General features: G+C 47.9%; 3 protein-coding genes and 1 pseudogene across 3 annotated transcripts; all 4 read right to left on the reverse strand.

Annotated features, from left to right (window-relative positions):
* Positions 1-1,929: 1,929 nt before the first annotated feature.
* LOC125556327 (transcription factor RADIALIS-like) lies at positions 1,930-2,876 on the reverse strand. The gene is made up of 2 exons (XM_048719077.1): positions 2,513-2,876; positions 1,930-2,215 (listed from the first exon to the last, which is right to left on the reverse strand). The coding sequence occupies exon 1, from the start codon at positions 2,794-2,796 to the stop codon at positions 2,527-2,529; it is 270 nt and encodes an 89-aa protein (XP_048575034.1). The 5' UTR covers positions 2,797-2,876; the 3' UTR covers positions 1,930-2,215; positions 2,513-2,526.
* A 4,911-nt stretch (positions 2,877-7,787) lies between these two features.
* Positions 7,788-8,817, reverse strand: LOC125556328 (protein RADIALIS-like 3). Its single transcript, XM_048719078.1, has 2 exons — positions 8,457-8,817; positions 7,788-8,160 (listed from the first exon to the last, which is right to left on the reverse strand). The coding sequence occupies exon 1, from the start codon at positions 8,737-8,739 to the stop codon at positions 8,470-8,472; it is 270 nt and encodes an 89-aa protein (XP_048575035.1). The 5' UTR covers positions 8,740-8,817; the 3' UTR covers positions 7,788-8,160; positions 8,457-8,469.
* Positions 8,818-14,135: 5,318 nt separating this feature from the next.
* On the reverse strand, positions 14,136-14,274 carry LOC125511847 (annotated as a pseudogene).
* Positions 14,275-19,806: 5,532 nt separating this feature from the next.
* Positions 19,807-20,869, reverse strand: LOC125556329 (protein RADIALIS-like 3). The gene is made up of 2 exons (XM_048719080.1): positions 20,529-20,869; positions 19,807-20,010 (listed from the first exon to the last, which is right to left on the reverse strand). Exon 1 carries the CDS (start codon positions 20,803-20,805, stop codon positions 20,542-20,544), a length of 264 nt encoding a protein of 87 aa, XP_048575037.1. The 5' UTR covers positions 20,806-20,869; the 3' UTR covers positions 19,807-20,010; positions 20,529-20,541.
* Between the last annotated feature and the right edge of the window lie 2,626 nt (positions 20,870-23,495).

The following is a 23,495-nucleotide window of genomic DNA, read 5'->3' on the forward strand; positions in this document are numbered from 1 at the left end:
AGCGTGCACAAGTCTTCTGAAACATTATTCAAAGTTCTCACATGTTTTGAAGCCACTTTGGGAACACCTTCTCAAGCAACTCATCGATGTTATTGACAACCCTTTTCATTATTTCTTCCTTGCAAAGCCTACAAAACCAAAAAAAGGAACTTTCTATAACACAATTAAAGTTTCTTTGTAAGATTCTTCTAGGAATTAATAAGGTGAAGAAAACTTACTACATGCACTACAGGAATCAGGAACTTTGCCGTCTGCCATGGCGGACGGCAAATGCATGCTTGGCGGACGGCAAAGACCTTTGCCGTCAGCCAGCAGATGGCAATAGGTCCAGCTGAATAAGCTACGGCAAAGGGCACTTTGCCGTCTGCTAGCGGACGACAAAGATGAAATGGTCCTTGCCGTCCGCCAGCAGACGACAAAAGGACCTGGACGGCACACATGGCAACGTAGGTCCGTTAGGGGGTTAACGACGTGCTTTGTCGTCTACCAGCAGACGGCAAAGACCTTTGCATCTTTGCCGTCTGCCAGCAGACGACAAAGAGCCCAAATAGGCCAGCCCAGGCTACTGCCACGTGGCCTCTTTGCCGTCTGCTAGCAGATGGCATAAACCTAGTAAATATGAGCAATGTATTTTTTTCAAATGTTGCAAAAGCCTTTGGGCAATCCACATGAGCTTATTTGTTCATGTCAGAAGGTTTATGCCGTCTGCCAGCAGACGACAAAGAGCCCAAATAGGCCAGCCCAGGCTACTGCCACGTGGCCTCTTTGCCGTCTGCTAGCAGATGGCATAAACCTGGTAAAGATGAGCAAGGTATTTTTTTCAAATGTTGCAAAAGCCTTTGGGCAATCCACATGAGCTTATTTGTTCATGTCAGACTTGTTAAATCCGATTTATACATCATCATGCATATACCTGGGTAAAAAGTTAAGCATGCATCCACGATATAGCCTCGGCAACTGAACCTTTGGGCCTTGTTTGTTACGATCAGTTCCCTTACGATATCCTACTCTTCCCTCAACTAGATACACCCAACCACATTGAATAGGGCCCCTTAGAAGTGCCTCATCAGGGAGATGAATAGCTAAGTGCACCATTACATCAAAGAAGGGAGGGGAAGATCTTCTCAAGCTTGCATAGAATTAAAGGAATTCCAACATTCGATTGTTTTCACGACATCAATGTTGTGGAAGATAACTCCCTAAAAAATCTTCCCAATTCAACAATAGCCTGATACAAAATTCCTTTAAGTGCAGCTGGTAAAGTACTCTGCAGAAGTATGTGGCAGTCATGCATCTTCGAACAATGTACTCCACATATTAGTATTGTGAGAAGTCAAACTTTATAATGTTTGATCAAGTTTATCAAAAAGTCAGTTAACAAACACAATACAAAATCATTACCATTAGATTCATCATTGAATATATTTCACTTCATATAGATTTTATTGTAATTTTTCATATTTCTTTTCTATAAACTTTGGTCAAACTTTACAAAATTTCATTTTAGTCAAAGCTAATATGCGAAGTAAATAAAAATGAAGAGAGTACACAAGTTATCAGATGCCACATAGTCATACTCCTAGCTAGCTACTCCATCTTTCTCCAAAGGGATCGATATGTTAGAGAGGCTTGCCAAGTTTGGTGGTCCAAAGAAAATTTCATTTTGTCTTTTTTGTATAGAGCTCCTCGGATGTCATTTGACCACGAAAATTTGCAAGCCTCTCTAACATTGTAGATGATCATTCCCACAAAGCTTCAGATTTTTTCAAAATGTTTTGGTATGTTTTCTTGCTTGGGTGCACCAAGGGTGGGTGTAGAAAAACCACTCTCTAAATTGTAAAGTGCAACCGTAAACATCCGAATCTTGAAGATAGACAAAACATGAATATTCTACCAAGCACAAGTTCATAAACACTACACACAAGTACAGGGGATGATTTACATCACTGAAATTTACTCCAAAACTTATTGGGGATGAGTTACAGAATGAAAAATACATGCCAGCGTCTGAGAGAAGAAGTGCCCTTGATTCCCTTACAAACCTAGTATTATGTACACACACATATGTTTCTTCTTTTTATTCCTAACCAAGTGCCCACAATCTTCGTTATACACACATAATTATGCTTGCTTCAATAATATGGTCCCAGCCAAGGATTAGATTATCAACATGTTATCCTGTTTGCAGGATCTTCAGAATCCAGAAGCTTTGCTCCTGAAAAAAATACAACAAGAGATGTACCTTGTAAGTTAACTTATCTCAACTTCTCAAATTTAGAACTGGGCTACATTGATATTTGCATTTCAATGTGAGAAACATGCATCTGCATGCCCCCATTTGTTTGGGTAGTTTTGTGTAAATGCTAGGCTAGGGCATGGTCTAACGTTATTAATTATGAGAAGTGATTGAGTTGAGATCGATCACTATATAGCTTTAGGCTAGAACCTGCATGCTGACTTCACACTTATAAATTGTAGACAAGACACGAGGATCAGGTTGGGTTTTGGTTACCTTTGATTGATGAATCAGTTCCAAGCCCCCTGGCCCTTGGTGTTGTACTTGGGGAAAGGGACCCTGCCGGACTCGATCAGCTTGATGTCGTCGTCAAGGATCTCGTAGTGGCGGCGCACCTCGTCAGCCGTCTTGGTACCGCCCATGGCGCGGGACACCTTGAGCCAACGGTCGGGCGTGCCCTCGCCGTAGTAGGCGAGTGCATCCTCGAACAGCTTGTTCTCCTTCTTGCTCCACTCCGGGTTGGCGCCGCCGCGGGATGCGCTCCTCGACCCAGAAGACATCTCCAACTGGATCGGAATTGGTATATGTTTCTCGGAAACCGAGCTAAGTTAGCGCTGATGGTTTTTGCACTTCAGAAGCTCCGGTGGTTATGGTTTGATGATCGCTGTGCTGCTTCGGTGCCCGCTATTTATAGGCGCTTGGGGCGCCGCCCTGCCAGGCCTTGTCGCTCGAATGGTATCGTGATTGCCATCGGCTTTGGGATTGAAAGGTCAGTGAGGCTAATTAGATTCTGAACTTTTTTGGACGAAGATGCTTCCTTTGGAATGTCGATTCTCGTGCTGCGATGCGCTTGGGACGACACATAAGAGTACGCATAATTTGTTGATCCACACGTCAACGTCTCAAATGCATGCATGGCTCGTTATTTTTTGTTTTCTTGAACTTGCAGCAAAGAGTCAAGTTTCTACGGGTGCGATAAGATTCAAAATAAAGTCGAACAGCTAGCGTTTGGCCACTCACCAGTCGTTCCTCACGAACGTGGCGTCCTCCGGGCCGATGGGAAACATGGCGACGAGTTGGTGACTACGTCTGCACACTCTGGAGCTGCTCTATCCGATCGACGTGATAAGCAGATGCTCATGCCTCTTGGAGGGTGCAGTAGCGATCAGGGCCACATGCAGAACTTCACCTTTCTTGTCGGTGCCCGCAATATGGACCGAGCGAGATACTAGATAGAGAGATAGGCTAGCTAGGGTGGCGGGTTTTTTTTTTTTTTGAGACAAGGGTGGCGGGTTAATTGGGTATAGCTAGGAAGGATCGCGCCGAGAGAATCTGCGGCACATCAGGATTGGGATGCCCTTTTTGGCTGCGGAAAAGGAGTAAATATTCTGAATCCTGGCTGAGCTGATGTAGAGACCGCCTAGATTCCAATCGTGCAAGTTGGTGCTTGGAATCTGAGAGGTTCCATTGGTAGATTTGGGATCCAGTTTGATGTAGACTGCACGCGGTGGCTGCATGTACGTTCGCGGTAGTAATCTCCGTGCATGCTGCGAGGTTGCTAGGTCACAGCAGAAGAGCTGACGAAGAGAATTCAACACGTACGTGAAGCAGCGAACTTTATGTCGTTAGAACCCTAGCACAAGTAACAAGTTGTACTTCAGAAGGGAGGTCCAGAAATCAGAATTTGACGGGGGAATCCCAAAACCACGCTTTATGCGGATTATATTCCATGGAGATTGATCTACTTTCTACTGTAGTAGGGGCAAGATGCCCGGTTTAATTCTTTGGTCCACAGCGAGCACCAGACGGACCGGAGCGCCTCCACATGAGCTAGCTCCTCCCGTGAAGATGATGGCGGCGAAATCTAAATCTCGCAATTTCATGACCCCCGTGGCCAACCGAGGAACATGGACAGAGTCATGGGACCATGGATAAAATGCATCACAACGTCATCGTGGCATATGGTCAAATTCTTTCTCCAAACATACCGGAGTCGTGGGTGGGGAGATCCAACTTTTTGGTCTTAGAGGCCGGAACAGATTCTAGCTACCAATTGGCAGCTACACATTGGATGGTTGGGATTACGCCAGGATGCAAGGTGCATCAACAGCTATCGCTACGAAGAACCTTGGGCTGCAAAAATGCCATACTAGTGTATTTTATTTTATTTTATATTTATGAAAGCACTGCCCTAAAGCTCATTATTCGTTAGGGGGCACCTTATCTTATATTGCAATAATCAATTAGATGGTCAGGGATTAGATCATGCGTAACTGAAAGTTCATCAAATTTAACAGCCAAACACGCAAAAAAATGGGCTAAAGAATTAGCACCTGCTCCAGCAGTACTAGCTTAAACCCCTGGAAAGAGTGGAGCATCGATCTCATCTCCTTTATGATATGAACTCCTCCAGATTTGTCATCTTTCGTATCCCATAGTTGCTGCACCATCTGGCAATCAGTCTCAACAGTATTAAACTGAAAAGTGAAAACCACGCTCCACCGCAAGCATGATTGCATCTCTGCAACGAAGAAGCACATGAGAAGCATGCAATTTTTTTTTCCGGAAAGGAGGTTAAGGGCCTGTTTGGTTCATAAGTCCTAAGATTTTTTTTAGTCCCAACTTATAAGTCTTAAGTTCCTAAAAAGTCCCTACCTGTTTGGTTCCTGAGACTTAATATGGACTAAAAGACCATATTACAACTATAAGTCCCTCCTTGAGAGTCTTATTTCATAAGTCACAAATGCCCACTTTAAGTCCCTCCTGTTTGGTTTACATGGAACTTATAGGGACATTTTTAAGTCCCTAAACCAATAAGTCCCAGGAAACAAACACCCTCTAAAACCCCCGGACTCTGCATCAATAGATGCACACACTCATCTTTATTAAATTATTTAATTAAGGTCTGACAAGAACATACACCAAACAATCTGAAGCCATCACTCAAATCTACAAACTCGATGATGGGGAATGCCATCACTCCCCATCATATAGAACCGGGCTTACCGCCGATCCACCCACATGACGTACCAGGAGAATAGACCCGGTACAGCAAACCCAAAGCGTACTCCACATGCACATGCTTCAGAAGCCGCCACCACCATCGATCCACTAATCCATCTCCAGGAAAGAGATCCGCATTATACTTGTGAGGCCGGCCGGCCATCAACACCGCCACAGCGCCAAACACGCTGACACCCTGCGCTCGTCCATCCAGTCACATCTGTCGCCAAGACTGAGCTTCACCATGCTGCCAAGAACCGTCGTCGTCGACGTGGTAGATGCCACACCGCTCCACCTGCCAACCTCCACACCACCGTCGTTGCTTGAGCCCTTGTCCGGAGCCCACCGCCCACACCCACACTCTCCCTAAATCCCAAACCTCCCAAGATGGCACCCACATGGAGGCTACAACGCATTGCACCACGGCTGCCCAATCCAAGGCTGAAAACAGAGATGAAGTTCGGTTTTGGGATGATACTTAAACATGTTTGTGGCTTTACATTGGTTTCTTTGGCTATGTAGAACTAATATGGTCATTAATAATACATGAACGTATGAGCTCCTAAATTTGCTGCCGATGAGGAAGGAAGCTACCACGTCAAGGGAAGATCTAGAGCACACTTGTTCACCGTGTTGTCATTGATGTCGAAGCCACAACGCCAGCCTACCAAAATTCTAACGACTAAGGCCTAAACCTACAGAACCTCGAACTATGCTTTCGCCTTGCTTTATAAATAAAGCAACCACAAAGTTTAAGAGCAACACATGAAATAAAGTTGTCTACTTGGGCATCAGCACAAACACACCCAAAAAAGCATAAATGAAATAAGAAAAAAGATCACCAAGTGGCCGGCCTGAGCCTACAGAAAACACGACTTGAACGCGGGGCTCCATCGACCCACCTACTCATTGATATCCGTGAGGCCATCATGAGGAGAGGAGTCGCTAGAGAATGGCGGAAAAAGGAGAACCCCCTCGGGAATCGCCTTGGTTTGTTTCCTCGGATTCAGTCTGTTTAGCAAGGCTTGGAGGGGCATCGATAAGTAAGTAACTCCAGTTTGATAAAGATCAATGCCATATTTAAGGTTCATGGACCGATTAAAATCATGGGCTAAAGGATTAACCGACAGAGAAGATTGCAGCGAAATTTAGGCCTGCATGCACAATTCTCCTGCAAAATCGCAGCTATCTCCCGCCATTTTGGGAGGCAAGCAAATAGTAGGGTAGTTTCTAAATGGCGATAGTAGCGCAATAGCATTGATTTTGCAAGCGATTTTGGCACCTTAATATTCCAAACATGTTTTCTATGGAACACCAGTCATCGTATTGAACACACTATTAGTATTCAATCATCATTTGAAAAAAAAATCTGGTGTTTGTGATAAGTTGATCAACATCAACCTACACACTAAATGTAATCACGTTACCCATTTTCCTCCAGTCAAAGCCCGCCTAATTGAATTGGATGTTCATAGGTGTAGATCCCATAATCGAGTGCACAATCTCATTTTTTTCTACGTACCACGTTATTTAACAATGGGTATTGTAGAGCAAGCAAGTTGTCCCCAACCAAGTGTCTTTGCAAAAACTCGTAGAATGGCCATTGCCAACCTCAAGAGAATCTCTCTTGAATAAAGAGAACTTGGCCTTCATCAAGCCTTCCAAAAAGGGGAGTCCATTGATTTTGCTTCCACTTGACATAGAGTTTTGGAATATAGATACTTATTATGAATAAGCTCTTGCCGTACACCCTCCTCATTAAGCAACTTGTATAGCCATTTACTAAGCAAGCGCTTATTTTTTATCTTTAAGTTTTCAATACCCAAACCACCTTGATCCTTTGGCCAACAAAAGATATCCCACTTAACTATCATGTACTTCTATTTGTGCTCATCGCACTGCCAGAAGAACCTAGATCAATAAAAATCAAGCCTTTAAAGACCCCTTTGGGCATTTCAAAAAAGGACAACATAAACATGGGTAGACTTGTGAGGATAGTGTTGATAAGAGTCAATCGTGCCCCATATGACATGAGTTCCCGCTTCTAACTGTTGAGCTTCTTTTCAAAGCGTTCGATTATTTCCCATTCTTTGTTTCCGATTACGCTGCGCTAGTCGGGGGGGGGGGGGGTGATGGGTATTCCGAGGTACTTAAACAAAAGAGATTCCACCTCACAACCTAAGAGTTGGCTATATTCATTCTCTATTTCCTTGACCTTTCCAAAGAAAAATAGCTCGCTCTTATGGAAATTTATTTTGAGACGCGAAAGCTGTTCAAAAGACAAAGAATCAACTTCATGTTTTCACTTCATACAGATTGTAAATGTTCATATAGTTATTTATAAACTTGGTCAAAATTTTCAAATTTTGACTTCAGTCAAAGCTAATATGTAGAATAAATATAATGGAGGGAGCACACAAGTTATCTGATGGCACATAGTCATACCCACATCTACTCCATCTTCGTCGAAAGCAAATCGATAATGATATATAACATGTAAAGTGCAATGTAAAATCGGAGTCTTGAACCAATTGATAGATAAACAATTATATTCTACCAGCACAAGTTCATAAACAGTACACACAATTACCGGGGATTTACATAACTGATGTTTACTCCAAAACTTATTGGCGCGGAGTAATACTGTACACAATGAAAATACACGATACCGTCTACAAGACCAAGCGCACTTGATTTGCTTACAAGCCTAATATTACACACACACACACACACACACACACACACACACACACACACACACACACACACACACACATGTTTTCTTCTTTTATTCCTAACCAAGTGCCCACAATCTTCATCATACGGTACATAATTATGCTTGCTTCATTAACATGGTCCCGGCTAAGGACTAGATTATATCAACAGATTATCCTGTTTGCAGGATCTCAAAAGCTTTGCTCCTGAAAAATAATAAAAAAAAGAGATGTACCTTGTAAGTTAACATATCTCAACTTCTCTAATTTAGAACTGGGCTACATTTGCATTTCAATGGGAGAAACATACATGCCCCCATTTGTTTGGATAGTTTTGTGTGGATGCTAGGCTAGGGCATGGTCGATCACTATAATTATTGATAGTTACGAGAAGTGATTGAGTTGAGATCGACCACTATATAGCTCTGAGCTAGGACCTGCTGATATTTCACACTTATAAAAACTGTAGACAAGAGACAAGGATCCGGTTGGGTTTTGGTTACCTTGATTGATGCATCAGTTCCAAGCCCCCTGGCCCTGGGTGTTGTAGTTGGGGAAAGGGACCCTGCCGGAGTCGATCAGCTTGATGTCGCCGTCGAGGATCTCGTAGTGGCGGCGCACCTCGTCGGCCGTCTTGGTCCCGCCCATGGCGCGGGACACCTTGAGCCAGCGGTCGGGCGTGCCCTCGCCATAGTAGGCGAGTGCATCCTCGAACAGCTTGTTATCCTTCTTGCTCCACTCCACGTTGGCGCCGCCGCGGGATGAGCTACTCGACCCAGAAGACATCTCCAACAGGATCGGAATTGGTATGTTTCTCGGAAACCGAGCTAAGTTAGCGCTGAGGTTTTTGCACTTGAGAAGCTCCAGTGGTAATGGTTTGATGATCTCTGTGCTGCTTGAGTGCCCGCTATTTATAGGAGCTTGTGGCGCTCGTATGGTCGGGCTTGGCGACTGAAAGGTCAGTGAGGCTAATTAGATTCTGATTCTGAACTTTTTTGGACGAAGGTTCTTCCTTTGGAATGTAGATTCTGGTGCTGCGGTGCGCCTGGGAACAAAGGAGCACGATCCATCCACACGTCAACATCTCAAATGCATGCATGGCCCGTTATTTTTTGTTTTCTTGAACTTGCAGCAAAGAGTCAGGTTTCTTATCTACTGGGTCCTGCCTTGCATTTCGATCATTTTGCAACAAGATTCAAAAGTCCAACAGGTGCCATTTCGAAAAAAAGAGTCTAACAGGTAGCGTTTTACCGAAAAAGGCTTTCGCCCCGCTTTATAAATAAAGCAAACCGCCAAGAGCACACAAACATAGACTAGTTCAGCGCACACACACACACCCAAGTCACATAACGAGGAGTACAAAGGTTCTGCTGAGGGCACAGCTCAACAAGCCCAGAAAAACAACAAACAGAAAAAGGACGCGGCCAAGGCACGGCGTCTAATCCGGCTCCGGGGGTGGCGGAGGGGGCGACGGCGATAGACGGACGGTCATCGAGCGGAGGTCGGAGATGAAGTCGGGGGGGGCGTCGCGGTTGGGGGGGGGCTAAGGGGCCGCCATAGCTGCAAGTAACCAGACAGTTTGAAGAGAGCGTCAGTAGCCCGTCGAAGAGGAACACGCTGGATCACAAGCTTATTGCGAATCGTCCAAAGGGTCCACGCAAGAACCCCAATCTCGAGCCACCTAATGTGGCGAGAAGGGGAAGGGGAGTTTTGGAGTTCGGCAAAGAGGTCGGAGAAGTTGGTGTGGCACCAATCGCCTCCCACAGTTTTCCTAAAGCAGCTCCACAAGAATTGAGCTGAACACAGGAGAAGAAGATGTGATTCGAGTCTTCAGGGGTACCGCACAAGGGGCAAAGGCCGGACCCAGGGCCATTGCGTTTGCGGACCTCCACCCCAGACGACATCCTACCGCGAATCCATTGCCACATAAAGATCCGAATTTTCAGTGGCAAACGGATGGACCAGACCGCCGTAAGGGGGGAGGGACGGAGGAGGGGGCAATGGCCGAATAGAGGGACTTGGTGGAGAATTGGCCCGAAGGCTCAAGACGCCACCGAACCTCGTCAGGGCCCGCATCCAACTCCGGTTCGTGGAGGGCGATGCAGTCGAGCAGCTCCATCCACGCGGCGGCTTCCGGAGGCCCAAATGGCCTCCGGAAGGCAAGGCGCCTTAAGTCAATAAGGGCCCTCTCATCGGTCACTGCACCAACGTGGCACCTTCCGGCCGGGCCGATGGGCAACATGACAATGTCTGCAAAGTTAAGCAGATTGTTTTGCCGTGGTGATTACCTCCGGCCTCTTCTCTATTTATATTCACGTACATGGTACATGATAGATACAGGTAGTTAGGATTATAACGTGTGCTGGGATTAGATAACAATGACTCACACAACAAACTCAATCTAATCCTAACTATACAACTTGACGTACACGTTTAACATTCCCCCGCAATCTCACCCGGTAGTGACGTTGAGATTGGTGCGCAGGCGCTCGAGCATAGTCTTGGTGAGAGGTTTGGTGAATGCATCAGCTACTTGATCAGCCGAGGCGATGAACCGTACTTCAAGTGCTCCCATGGCCACCTTCTCTCTTACGAAGTGAAAATCAACCTCGATGTGCTTAGTACGAGCATGGAACACCGGATTAGCAGTCAGGTACGTGGCACCGAGGTTGTCACACCATAAGACGGGTGCTCGAGGTTGTGAGACGTGCAGTTCTTTCAACAAGGACTGTATCCAGGTAGCTTCATCTGTACCATTTGCGAGGGCCTTGTACTCAGCTTCAGTCGATGAACGTGAAACAATTGGCTGTTTCCTTGCACTCCATGAGACAAGGTTGGGCCCGAAGAAGAGCGCAAAACCTCCGGTTGATCGCCGGTCGTCGCTGCACCCTGCCCAATCGGCGTCAGTAAACACGCTAATGAGCGTTGATGAGGAGCGTCGAATGGTCAGGCCGGTGGTGACTGTTCCCTTTACAAAACGCAGAATCCGCTTTACAGCTTCCCAGTGCACATCTGTGGGCCACGACAGGTACTGACAGACCTTGTTCACCGCAAAGGAAAGATCTGGTCGAGTCAGAGTTAAGTATTGAAGTGCGCCAACTGTACTGCGGTACCTGAACGCCTCTTCCTCATTCAGACTATGACCCAACTCACGAGACAGCTTCTGATGTGTGCACATAGGAGTAGAAACTGGTTTGCAATTCGCCATATTTGTGCGCTGCAGCAAATCTAGAGCATACTTCTGCTGTGTGAGATTTATTCCCCCTGGATTGTGAACCACTTCAACTCCAAGAAAATAATTCAGAGTACCGAGATCCTTAACAGGAAAAGTGGCAGAGAGCTGGCGAAGAAGAGAATCCATAGCCTGGGAGGACGAACTGACAATGACAATGTCATCCACGTATACCAGCATATAAATAGTCACACCATCATGCATAAAAATGAAGAGGGAAGTATCAGCGGCAGAGGGAACAAAGCCGAGTTGTTGCAGTCGATCACTGAGACGAGCATACCATGCTCGCGGGGATTGCTTTAAACCATAGATGGACTTGTGGAGCTTGCAGACATGGTGTGGCCGAGACGGATCCTGAAAACCAGGAGGTTGCTGCATGTAGGCGTCCTCTTTGAGAATCCCGTGAAGGAATGCATTGCTTATGTCAACCTGACGAAGATGCCAGCCTCTGGAGATGGCAAGGAAGAGCACAAGACGAACCGTAGCAGGCTTAACAACAGGGGAGAAAGTCTCAGAATAGTCAATACCATGCTGCTGTGTGAATCCATGAGCGACGAGCCGAGCCTTGAATTTATCCAGCGAGCCATCCGACTTGTGCTTGACCTTAAAAACCCACTTACAGCTGATGATGTTCTGCCCTGGCAGCCGAGGAACGAGAGTCCAGGTGTGATTCTGTTGGAGAGCATCGAACTCAACATCCATTGCCTGACGCCAATGAGAGTCGGCGAGGGCATCACGATATGTGTGCGGCTCAGCATGAAAGGCGCGACGCCGAGGTTCATATCTCACGGTGCCGTCGGACGGGACCAGTGTCTTGACAATGTTGTCACGGAGCCGGGTCTTCATCGGATGTGTCGTAGCATCAGGAACAGCTGCAACCGGAGACGACGCGGCTGGAGACGGCGTCGCTGCCGGAGCGTCCAAGTCCAGCGGACGGGTAGGCAAGCTCGCGTGGGGACTCGGCGGAGACGAGCACGCAGGAGAGCTCGCTCCAGGCGAGCGTGCGGAGGGGTCCCTCACAGAGGAGGCGAGCGGACCGTCGCGGGAGCCCTGCCCAGGCGTGGACGCGGCCGGGGATGCAGGTGACGAAGATGCCGGGCTACCGGGGCCAGGCAAGGGAGGCTCATCTGCATGGCGAGGCGCGGACGTGCATGGCGACGTCGGTGTTGAGGAGCTGCTGGGTGGCGTCCGATCTGCACAGGTCTCATAGCTGCTCAAGGCAGGGTTAGCCAACAGGGAAAGATCATATTTTCTCATGCGATCATCAACAACAGCAGGCTCAGAAACAGGAAACAGTGAAGATGATGGCGTAGGTAAAAGTGGAGCCGAACTGGATGTAGCAAAAGGATATACGTTCTCATCGAACACAACATCACGTGAGATGTAGATGCGCCCACTCGACCGATCCAAACATTTATAGCCTTTGTGCATTGAGCTATAGCCAAGGAAAACACACTGCCTAGATCGGAACTCAAGTTTTCTATTGTTATAAGGGCGCAAATTAGGCCAACAGGCACATCCAAATGCGCGAAGAAAAGTATAGTCTGGGCGCTCATTTAAAAGACAGCTGATGGGTGTAGCATTTTGGAGAACTCGAGTAGGCATGCGATTAATAAGGTAACACGCGGTGAGAAATGCTTCGTCCCAAAAGCGCACAGGAAGTGAGGAGTGGGCGAGCAAGGCAATGCCCGTCTCGACAATGTGCCGATGCTTGCGTTCGGCAATCCCATTTTGTTGGGACGTGTGTGGGCAAGAGACACGATGGTGTATACCCTCACGCTGAAAATACCGAGATAAGCGGTGGTATTCACCACCCCAGTCGGATTGAACAGCTCGAATTTTGGTGTTAAGCATACGCTCGACATGTTTCTGGAAATTGTAGAATGCTTGTTCTACATCAGATTTGCGCTTGAGCAAAAAAATCCAGGTGAACCGGCTGAAATCATCTAAAAAACTCACATAATACTTAAACCCGCCGACAGAGGTAATGGCAGGCCCCCATACATCGGAATGAATAAGTTCAAGAGGAGTATGAGTTACATGAGTTGAATCTCGAAAAGGTAATTGATGAACTTTCGCACGTTGACATGCGTCACAAACACTAGACTCGGAAGGTGCACAAGCAAATTTATTTGATCTAAGAACAGACTCAACGACGTCTTTGGACGGATGACCTAATCTTCGATGCCAATGTTCGATGGAGAGCTTGACACCAGAGAGAGCACGATGACTGGACACAAAGGAAGTGGACTTGAGGCTTGGCACCGGGTAGAGACCTCCACGGCATCTACCTTGCAGAAGAACCCTCTTCGTTGCTCGGTCCTTCAAATAAAAAAATTTAGGATGGAATTCGGCAAAGGCATCATTATCAGAAACAAGCTTGTTTACGGAAAGAAGGTGTTTGCTAACATGTGGGACGTGCAAAACATTACGTAAGTATAGAGGTCTAGATGAGCCAGCAATAGTTGAATGACCAACATGAGAAATATGCAGACCTGCACCGTTGGCGACGTGAACCTAGTCCTTGCCGCCGTAACGCTCCTGGAACGAGAGACGATCGAGGTCGCTCGTCAGATGGTCCGTCGCACCGGTGTCCGCATACCAGTGAGGATCGACGGAGTATGAGCCAGTGTTGGCCGAGTTGCCGGAACGCTCCCTGTTGTCCTCCAGCTGGAAGGCATGGTTGAAGCGATTGCGGCAGTGAAGGGTGTCATGGCCAAACTTGCTGCACACCTGACACTTCAAGTTGGAGCGGCCGTTGCCGCGGCCACGCCCGCCGCGGCCACCCGTCCGCCGCCTTGTCCGCCATGTCCGCCGCCTTGTCCGCCATGTCCGCCGCCTTGTCCGCCATGTCCACCGCGTGCACCATTGCCGCCGCGGTCATTGCCACGAGCAGCAGCGTTGGCGGAAGGATGGATTTCACCTGACGAGTTCTGCTGCTCTAGGCGAAGTTCAGCGCTAAGGAGGTACGCATAGAAACTGTTGAGACTTACTGGATCATCCCGCGCCGTGATCGACGCGATGAGGGGCTCGAACTCGGAGCCCAGCCCGGCGAGCATGTAGCCGAGCACTTCATCGTCAGTGAGGGGCTTGCCGATGGAAGCCATTGCATCAGCGAACCCCTTCATCTTGCGGTAGTAGTCGGAGGCAGAGAGGTCCTTCTTCTTCAGGTTGGAAAGCTGATACCTGAGCTGCATGATGCGGGCGCGATTCTGCGAAGCGAACATGTTGTGCAGTGCAGTCCAAACGGCGGCGGAGGTCGTCAGCTGGGTCATCTGGCCGAGGATGTCCTCGGTCATGGACCCGAGGAGGGCGATCATGACAAGCTGGTCCTGCTGGTACCAGCGAAGAAACTCTGGATTGGCCACATCGACGGCTGCATCACCAGTTCCTTCCTTGATGGTGTGCGGCGGGGCTGCGTTGGTGCCGGCAACATAGCCGAACAGGCCGTTTGCAGCAAGGGCGGGGACGGCTTGGGTCTTCCATAGCAGGAAGTTCTTGCGTGGAAGGCGCAGAGTGATCAGGCTACCGAGCGAGGTGACTGAGATCGGAGCGGAAGTGGAGGAGCCGACGGACAGGGTGCCGGCGTTGAGGGTGGTGAGGGCGCCAGCGGTGCCCGAGAGGGAAGCAGGGGTGGTGCCCGTCATGGTGGAAGAAGGGAGATTGGATCTTTGGCTCTGATACCAAGTTAAGCAGATTGTTTTACCGTGGTGATTACCTCCGGCCTCTTCTCTATTTATATTCACGTACATGGTACAGGATAGATACAGGTAGTTAGGATTACAACGTGTGCTGGGATTAGATAAGAATGACCCGCACAACAAACTCAATCTAATCCTAACTATACAACTTGACGTACACGTTTAACACTGCACACTCTCAAGTTGCTCATCGACGTGATAAGCAAATGCTCATGCCTCTTGGAGGGTGCAGTAGCTCAGGGCCACGCGCTATGGATCGAGCGAGATACTGGATAGAGAGATAGGCTAGCTAGGATGGCGGGTGGGTATAGGAACGATCGAGCCGAGAGAATCTACGGCACATCTTGAATGGGATGCCCTTTTTGGCAGGGGAAAAAGGAGTAAATATTCTGAATCCTGGCTGAAGTGATGTAGAGATCGCGTGGATTCCAATCCCGCAAGTTGGTGCCTGGAATCTGAGAGGTTCCGTTGGCAGATTTGGGATCCAGTTTGATTGCTGCAAATTGTACATGGTGGCTGCGTGAGCCAGTCAAGACACAAAGCATAGACCACGGGCACTTCCGTGATAGTTGAGAGCGGCACTGCGGACCCTGTAAAAAAACACTCGACGAACAGTGATCTCCTTGCTGTGAGGTTGCTAGGTAGTACACAGCAGAAGCGAGCTGACAACGAGAATTCAACATGTGAAGCAGCGTATATGTATTTTAGAAAGCATGAGCTCTGCCTTGCTAGCAAAAATTCGCCCTAAGTAGCTGACAAGATGCATTTCAGAAAGGAGGTTTAAAGATTAGAATATGACGGGGAGATCCTGTCATCCTGAAACCGCGCTTTATGCAGATTATATTCCAGGGACATCGATCTGCTCGGCCCAATGCATCCCGGTCTACTGTAGTGGGGCAAGATGCCCGGTTTAATTCTTTGGTCCATGGCGAGCACCAGACGGTCCCGAGCGGCTCCACGTGAGCTAGCTTCTGCCGTGAAGATGGAATATGTGGCAGCGAAATCTCTGCATGGCCGCATTGAAAAATTTCGGAATTCCATGGCCCCCGTGGACAACCGAGGAACATGAGCAGAGCCACAGGACCATGAATAAAAGGCATCGCAACCTCATCATGGCATATGGCCAAATTCCTTCTCCAAACATGTAGGAATCGTGGCTAGGGAGATTCATTCTTTCTTTTTGGTCTTAGAAGTTGGAATAGATTCTGCCAATTGGCGGCTACACATTGGATGGTTGGAATTATGCCATGATGCAAGGTGCATCAACAGCTACTGCTACAAAGAACTTTGGGCTGCAAAAATGTGGTCTAGTATGTTTTATTTTATTTTTGAAAGCATTGCCCTAAAGCTCTTTATTCGTTAGGTGGCACCTTATCTGATTGGAAATAATCTATTAGATGGCCAGGGATTACATCATACGTAACTCAAAGTTCATCAAATTTAGGAGCAGATCGCGCACAAGAATGGGCTAAAGAATTAGCACCTGCGCCCAGCAAATACTAGCTTAAACCCCTGGAAAGAGTGGAGCATCGATCTCATCTCCTTCATGATATGAACTCCTCCAGATTTGTCATCTTTGGTATCCCATAGTTGCTGCACCATCTGGCAATCAGTCTCAACAGTAATAAACTGAAAAGTGAAAACCACGCTCCAACGCAAGCACGATTGCATCTCTGCAAGCAAGAAGCACAGAAGAAGCATGATATTTTCGGAAAGGAGGTTAAAAACCCGGGCCTCTTCATCAATAGATGGACACAGTCACCTTTATTTAATTATTTAACAAAGATGTGACAAAAACATACACCAAACAACCTGAAGCCACCACCCGAAACTACAAACTGGATAATGAGGAATGCCATCACTCCCCACCATTTAGAATCCGGATCACCGCCGATCCATACGCATGAATTACCAGGAGCATAGACCTGATGCAACAGACCTAAAGTGTACACCACATGCACATACTTCAGAAGCCGTCACCACCATCGGTCCGCTGACCCATCCAGGAAAGAGATCCGTATTTTACTTGCCAAGCCGGCCAGCCATCGATGCCGCCACGGCGCCAAACATGCCACCGCCTTGCGCTCGTCCATCCAGTTGCATCCGTCTCCAAGACTGAGCTGCACCATGCCGCCAAGACCCGCCGTTGTCGATGCGGTAGATACCATGCCGCTCCACCTGTCAACCTCCACACGACCACCGTCACTGGAGCCCTTGTCTGAAGCCCACCGGGCACAGACACATTCTCCCTAAAACCAAAACCTTCCAAGATGGCACCTCCATGGAGGGTACGACGCGCATGGCACCACTGCAGCCCAATCCAAGGCTGAAAACAAAGATGAAGTTTGGTTTTGGGATGATACTTAAACATGCTTGTGGCTTTACATTGTTTGTTTTGTCTATGCAGAAATAATATAGTCGATAATAATACGGGAACACACGAGCTCCTAGATCTGCCACTGACGAGGAAGGAGGCTAGATCACACTTATTCACCGTTGTTGTCATTGTTGTCGAAGACACAATGCCAGCCGGCTGAAATAAGGCCTAAACCCGCAGAACCTCGAAATATGTTTTCGCCCCGCTTTATAAATATAGCAACCACCAAGTAAGAGCAACACATGAAATAAAGTTGTTTGCTCGGGCATCAACACAAACACGCCCAAAAAAGCATAAATGAAATAAGAAAAAAAGACCACCAAGTGGCAGGCCTGAACCTACAGAAAGCACGACTTGAACGTGGGGCTCCATCGACCCACCTACTCATTGATATCTGCAAGGCCATCATGAGGAGAGGGGTCTCTAGAGAATGGCGGCAAGAAGGAGAACTTCGGGAATCGCCTCTGCTTGTTTTCTCGGATTCAATATGTTTAGCAAGGCTTGGAGGGTCATCGAGAAGTAAGTAACTCAAGTTTGACAAAGATCAATGCAATATTTAAGGTTCATGGACTGATTAAGATCACGGGCTAAAAGATTAACCGGTAGAGAAAATTGTAGCAAAATTTAGGCCTGCAGGCACAATTCTCCTGCAAAATCGGCGCTATCTCCCGCCATTTTGGGAGGCAAGCAAATAACATGGCAGTTTCTAAACGGCGATAGCAGTGCAATAGCATTGATTTCGCAAGCGGTTTAATTGGCACCTTAATCTTCCAAATATTTTTTCTATGGAACACCAATCATCGTATTGTTGAGGTCCCGTGTAAACCCGGTATTAGTATTCAATCATCATTTGAATAAATCTGGTGTTTGTGATAAGTTGACCAACATCAACCTACACACCAAATGTAATCACGTTACCCAATTTTCCCCAATCAAAGATTGTCTAATTGAATTGGATGGTTATAGGTTGTAGATCCCATAATCGAGTCCATAGTACCATTTTTTCTACGTGCCACGTTATTTAACAATGGGTATAGTAGATCAAGCAGGTTGTCCCCAACCAAGTGTCTTTGCAAAAACTCGTAGAATGGCCATCGCCAACCTCAAACAAATCTCTTTTGAATAAAGAAGACTTGGCCTTCATCAAGCCTTCCAGAAAGGGGAGTCCATTGATTTTGCTTCCACCTAAGATAGAGTTTTGGAATATAGATACTTACTATGAATAAGCTCTTGCCATACACCCTCCTCATCAATTTATTAGCAACTTGTATAGCCATTTACTAAGCAAGTGCTTATTTTTTATCTTTAAGTTATCAATACCCTAACCACCTTGATCCTTTGTCTAACAGATGATATCCCACTTATCTATTAAGTACTTCTATTTGTGCTCATATCGCTGCCAGAAGAACCTAGATCAATAAAAATCAAGCCTTTTAAATACCCCTTTGGGCATTTCAAAAAAAGGACAACATAAACATGGGTAGACTTGTGAGAATAGTGTTGATAAGAGTCAATCATGCCCCATATGACATGAGTTCCCCCTTCCAATTGTTGAGCTTCTTTTCAAAGCGATCTTTGACTATTTTCCATTCTTTATTTCTGAGATTAAGGGGGGGGGGGGGGTATTCCGAGGTACATAAACGGAAGAGATTCCACCTCACAACCGAAGAGTTGGCTATATTCATTCTCTGTTTCCTTGACCCTTCCAAAGAAAAATAGCTCTCTTTTATGGAAATTTATTTTGAGACGCGAAAGCTGCTCAAAAAGACAAAGAATCAACTTCATGTTTTCACTTAATACAGATTGCAAATGTTCATATAGTTTTCTATAAACTTGGTCAAACTTTTGAAATTTGACTTTAGTCAAAGCTAATATGCAGAATAAATAAAACGGAGGGAGTACACAAGTTATCAGATGGCACATAGTCATACTCACATCTAGTCCATCTTCGTCGGAAGCAAATCAATAATGATAACATGTAAAGTTCAGCTAGCTCTGGGGGGTTCCCTACGCCACCTCGTTGCGATCCACCGCCTGCATCGCCGTCCTTTGGAATATTTGGAAGAGCAGGAATGTCAAAGCCTTCCGCGCGCAAAACCTCATGCCCCTTGATGTGGTCCGCAACATCTCTGTTGATGTCTCGCTCTGGAGGTGGCAATGCTCTCGCACTATCTGTAAGACGATCTTGGAGTTGTGGGTCCAATGTCTTACTGTGTTGCACTAGCCCCCCTCTCCCTACTCTCTCTCTCTCTCTCTCTCTGTGCAGCCGTAAAAATCCCTTTGCTCTTTTCTGTCATGACTTAAAGTTTAATGAAAATTCAGGTGGGCAGTTTTCCTCTGCCCCTGGTGACGTTTCAAAAAAAACATGTAAAGTGCAATGTAAAATCTGAGTCTTGAACCAACAAACAGGAATATTCGAACCAGCATAAGTTCATAAACAGTACACACAAGTACTGGGGATTTACATCACCGATGTTTACTCCAAAACTTATTGGGAAGGAGTAATACTGTACATAATGAAAATATGTGCTACCGTCTACAAGACGAAACACACTTGATTTGCTTACAAACCTAATATTATGTACACACGCACATGTTTTCTTCTTTTATTCCTAACCAAGTGCCCACAATCTTCATCATACAGTACATAATTATGCTCGCTTCAATAACATGGTCCCAGCTAAGGACTAGATTATATCAACAGATTATCCTGTTTGCAGGATCTTCAGAATTCAGAAACTTTGCTCCTGAAAAAGAAAAATACAACGAGAGAGGTACCTTGTAAGTTAACTTATCTCAACTTCTCAATTTTAGAACTGAGCTACATTGACATTTGCATTTCAATATGAGAAACATGCCCCCATTTCTTTGGATAGTTTTGTGTGAATGCTTGGCTCGGAAAGAAATGGATTCCACTGGATACTTATCTATGTTCTGTAATTTGGGATATGCAGCACCGCCTCTCACACTAATGGATCTGGAATTCTGGATACCAATCTATGTGCCGGATCCGCTTTGCTTGTGTGTATCTGGAGCAGAAACAGCTAGCGAAGTAATTGATAGCATTAACAAGCGCCATTCCTTTGCTATTTCGTTGTCAATTGACAACGTTAACCTAGCTAGGGCATGGTCTACCTTTATTATGAGTTTATGACAAGTGAATAAGTGATTGGGATCTCTATATAGCTGAGCTAGGACCGGCTGACACTTCACACTTATAACAAATTGTAGAAAAGATTCAAGGATGAGGTTGGGTTTTGGTTACCTTGATTGATGAATCAGTTCCAGGCCCCCTGGGTATTATACTTGGGGAACGGGACCCTGCCGGACTCGATCAGCTTGATGTCGCCGTCGAGGATCTCGTAGTGGCGGCGCACCTCGTCGGCCGTCTTGGTCCCGCTCATGGCGCGGGACACCTTGAGCCAGCGGTCGGGCGTGCCCTCGCCGTAGTAGGCGAGTGCATCCTCGAACAGCTTATTCTCTTTCTTGCTCCACTCCGCGTTGGCGCCGCCGCGGGATGAGCTCCGCGACCCAGAAGACATCTCCAACTGGATGGGAAACCGAGCTAAGTTAGCGCTAATGGTTTTTTGCACTTGAGAAGCTCCGATGGTAATGGTTTGATGATCGCTGTGCTGCTTCGGTGCCCGCTATTTATAGGCGCTTGTAGCTCGTGTGGCATCTTGATTGCCATCTCGGCCTGAGCATTGAAAGGTCAGTGGCTAATTAGATTCTGATTCTGAACTTCTTTGGACGAAGGTGCTTCCTTTGGAATGTTGATTCTGTTGCTGCGATGCGCTTGGGACGACACATAGGTGTGCGCATAATGCATCGATCTACGTCAACGTCTCAAATGCATGGCTCGTTATTTTTTGTTTTCTTGAACTTTCAGCAAAGAGTCAGGTTTCCAGGGGGACCTGCCTTGCATTTCGATCATTTCGCGTTAAGTCGAACAGCTAGCGTTTTGTTTTGAATAAGCCATGGCATGTGGTGTGGTCGGGCTCGTCGGGCGCGTCGGATGCGTGCAGGACACACTGGTGTAGTCGGGCTCGTCAGGCACAATGAATGCGCGCGAGACGTGAGGGGCGCAGCAGAATACGTGGTGTGTGTGCGTGTGTTTACGTAGGTGTGCGTGGTGTGCATATGCATGTATCTCGTGAGCTAGCTAGACGGGCGTGCATGCATGTATTAATTGCCGTGTACTAGTAGTAGCTAGGCTGTTTGTAGCATGGTGGTTAGTTGGAACAAAGAAAAACTCAGGGCGTTTGAGCGCCAGGGCGTTGAAACGCCCGGGCGTTGGTCGCCAAAAAAAAGTGCTTCTTCTACCTTCGTCGAGCTAGTCTAGGGCTGCCCCAAAAATTGGTATACAGAGCTTCGGTTTGGGTGATCACCGGCGACCATGGCGCTCGTCCCACACGGCGGCGCCGCGAGCGGATTGGCGACAATGGCGATGCTGATGCTGACTGCGGACAACTACACGGTCTGGGCCATCAAGGTGCAGGCGATCCTCGACGTCCACACCGTGTGGGAGGCGAGCGCCGGGCGACGTGTGACGGTGAACGCGCGGAAGGACAAGATGACGCGTGCGTTGTTACTCAGGGCATTGCCAGAGGATGTGTTGCTATAGGTGTCGACGAACCTCACCGCCAAGGATGTATGGGACTCCCTAAAGGTGAGGTTCGTCGGCGCCGATCGGGTCCGCGCGGCTAGGCTGGCGACGCTGCGCGGCGAATTTGACCGCCTAAAGATGGCGGACGGCGAGGAGCTCGACGTGTACGGCGGGAGGCTCGCGGCGACGGCGCGCGAGGTATGCCAACCTTGGGAAGACGCTAGGCGATGCGGCGCTCGTCAAGAAGCTGCTGGATACGGTGCCGGATCGGCTCTTCCCCGTCATCGCCGGCATCAAGCAGTTCCACTACGTGACGATGATGGCGTTCGACGAAGCGTTCGGGCGGCTGCGCGCGTTCGACGAGCGAGTTCGGCGTCGACGGCAGGACAGTGGCGAGCGGGCGGACGGACAGCTCCTGTTCACGGCGGCACAGTGGCGGACGCGGGAGCGGCAGCACGGCGGAGCACGGGACGACGACGATGGACGCAACGTGGCGTCGGGGAGCGGCGGCAACAGGCGCAGGTGCTGCTACAAATGTGGGAAACACGGACACTTCCAGCGCGAGTGCCCGCAGCTGCGGAAAGGACGGGCGGCGGAGCAGGCTCTCTTGGCCGACGCCAACGTCGACGATGACAGACTCTTCTGGACCGTGGCTTAAGGGGTGTGTGTTGGAATAAGCCACGACATATGATGTGGTCGGGCTCGTCGGGTGCATCAGGTACGCGTGGGACGCACTGATGGCAGTCAGACTCGTCGGGCGCGACGGATACGCGCGAAATGTGCGAGGCGCAGCGGAAGACGTGGCGTGTGTGCGTGTGTGTACGTAGGTGTGCGTGGTGTGCGTATGCATGTATCTCGTGAGCTAGCTAGACGGACGTGCATGCATGTATTAGTTGCCGTGTACTAGTAGTAGCTAGGCTGTTTGTAGTATGATGGTTAGTTGGAACAAAGAAAACATCAGGGGTTTGAGCGCTGGGGCGTTAAAACGCCCGGGGCGTTGGTTGTCAGAAAAAAGTGCTTCTTGTACCTTCGTCCAGAGCTAGTTTAGGGCTGCGCCAACACGTTTCCGGCCACTGTACCAACGTGGCGCCTTCCGGGCCGGTGGGCAACATGGCGACGAGTTGGTGACTACGTCTGCACACTCTCGAGCAGCTCTATCCGATCGACGTGATAAGCAGATGCTCATGCCTCTTGGAGGTGCAATAGCGATCAGGTCCACACCCAGAAATTCGCCTTTCTTGTCGGTGCCCGCGCTATGGATCGAGCGAGATACTAGATAGAGAGATAGGTTGGCTAGGGTGACAGGTGGGTATACGAACGATCGAGCCGAGCACATCAGGATTGAGATGCCCTTTTTGGCTGGGGAAAAGGAGTAAATATTCTGAATCCTGGTTGAAGTGATGCCTGGATTCCAATCCCGCAAGTTGGTGCCTGGAATCCGAGACAGATTTGGGATCCAGTTTGATGCAGGCCTGCACGCGGTGGCTGCGGGTGAAACCCAGTCAAGAACACCTTGACGAACACTAATTTCCGTGCTTCGAGTTTGCCTAGTATGAGCTCTCTGCCTAGTAGAAAATAGAAATTCGCCCTAAGTAGCTGAGAAAGATGCATTTCAGAAAGGAGGTT

The sequence above is a fragment of the Triticum urartu genome, chromosome 5, assembly GCF_003073215.2.
Source record: "Triticum urartu cultivar G1812 chromosome 5, Tu2.1, whole genome shotgun sequence".
NCBI classification, from domain to species: Eukaryota; Viridiplantae; Streptophyta; class Magnoliopsida; order Poales; family Poaceae; genus Triticum; species Triticum urartu.

Coding starts and splice junctions, on each gene's coding strand:
- LOC125556327 (XM_048719077.1), bottom strand. CDS start 2,796: ATGTCTTCTGGGTCGAGGAGCGCATCCCGCGGCGGCGCCAACCCGGAG.
- LOC125556328 (XM_048719078.1), bottom strand. CDS start 8,739: ATGTCTTCTGGGTCGAGTAGCTCATCCCGCGGCGGCGCCAACGTGGAG.
- LOC125556329 (XM_048719080.1), bottom strand. CDS start 20,805: ATGTCTTCTGGGTCGCGGAGCTCATCCCGCGGCGGCGCCAACGCGGAG.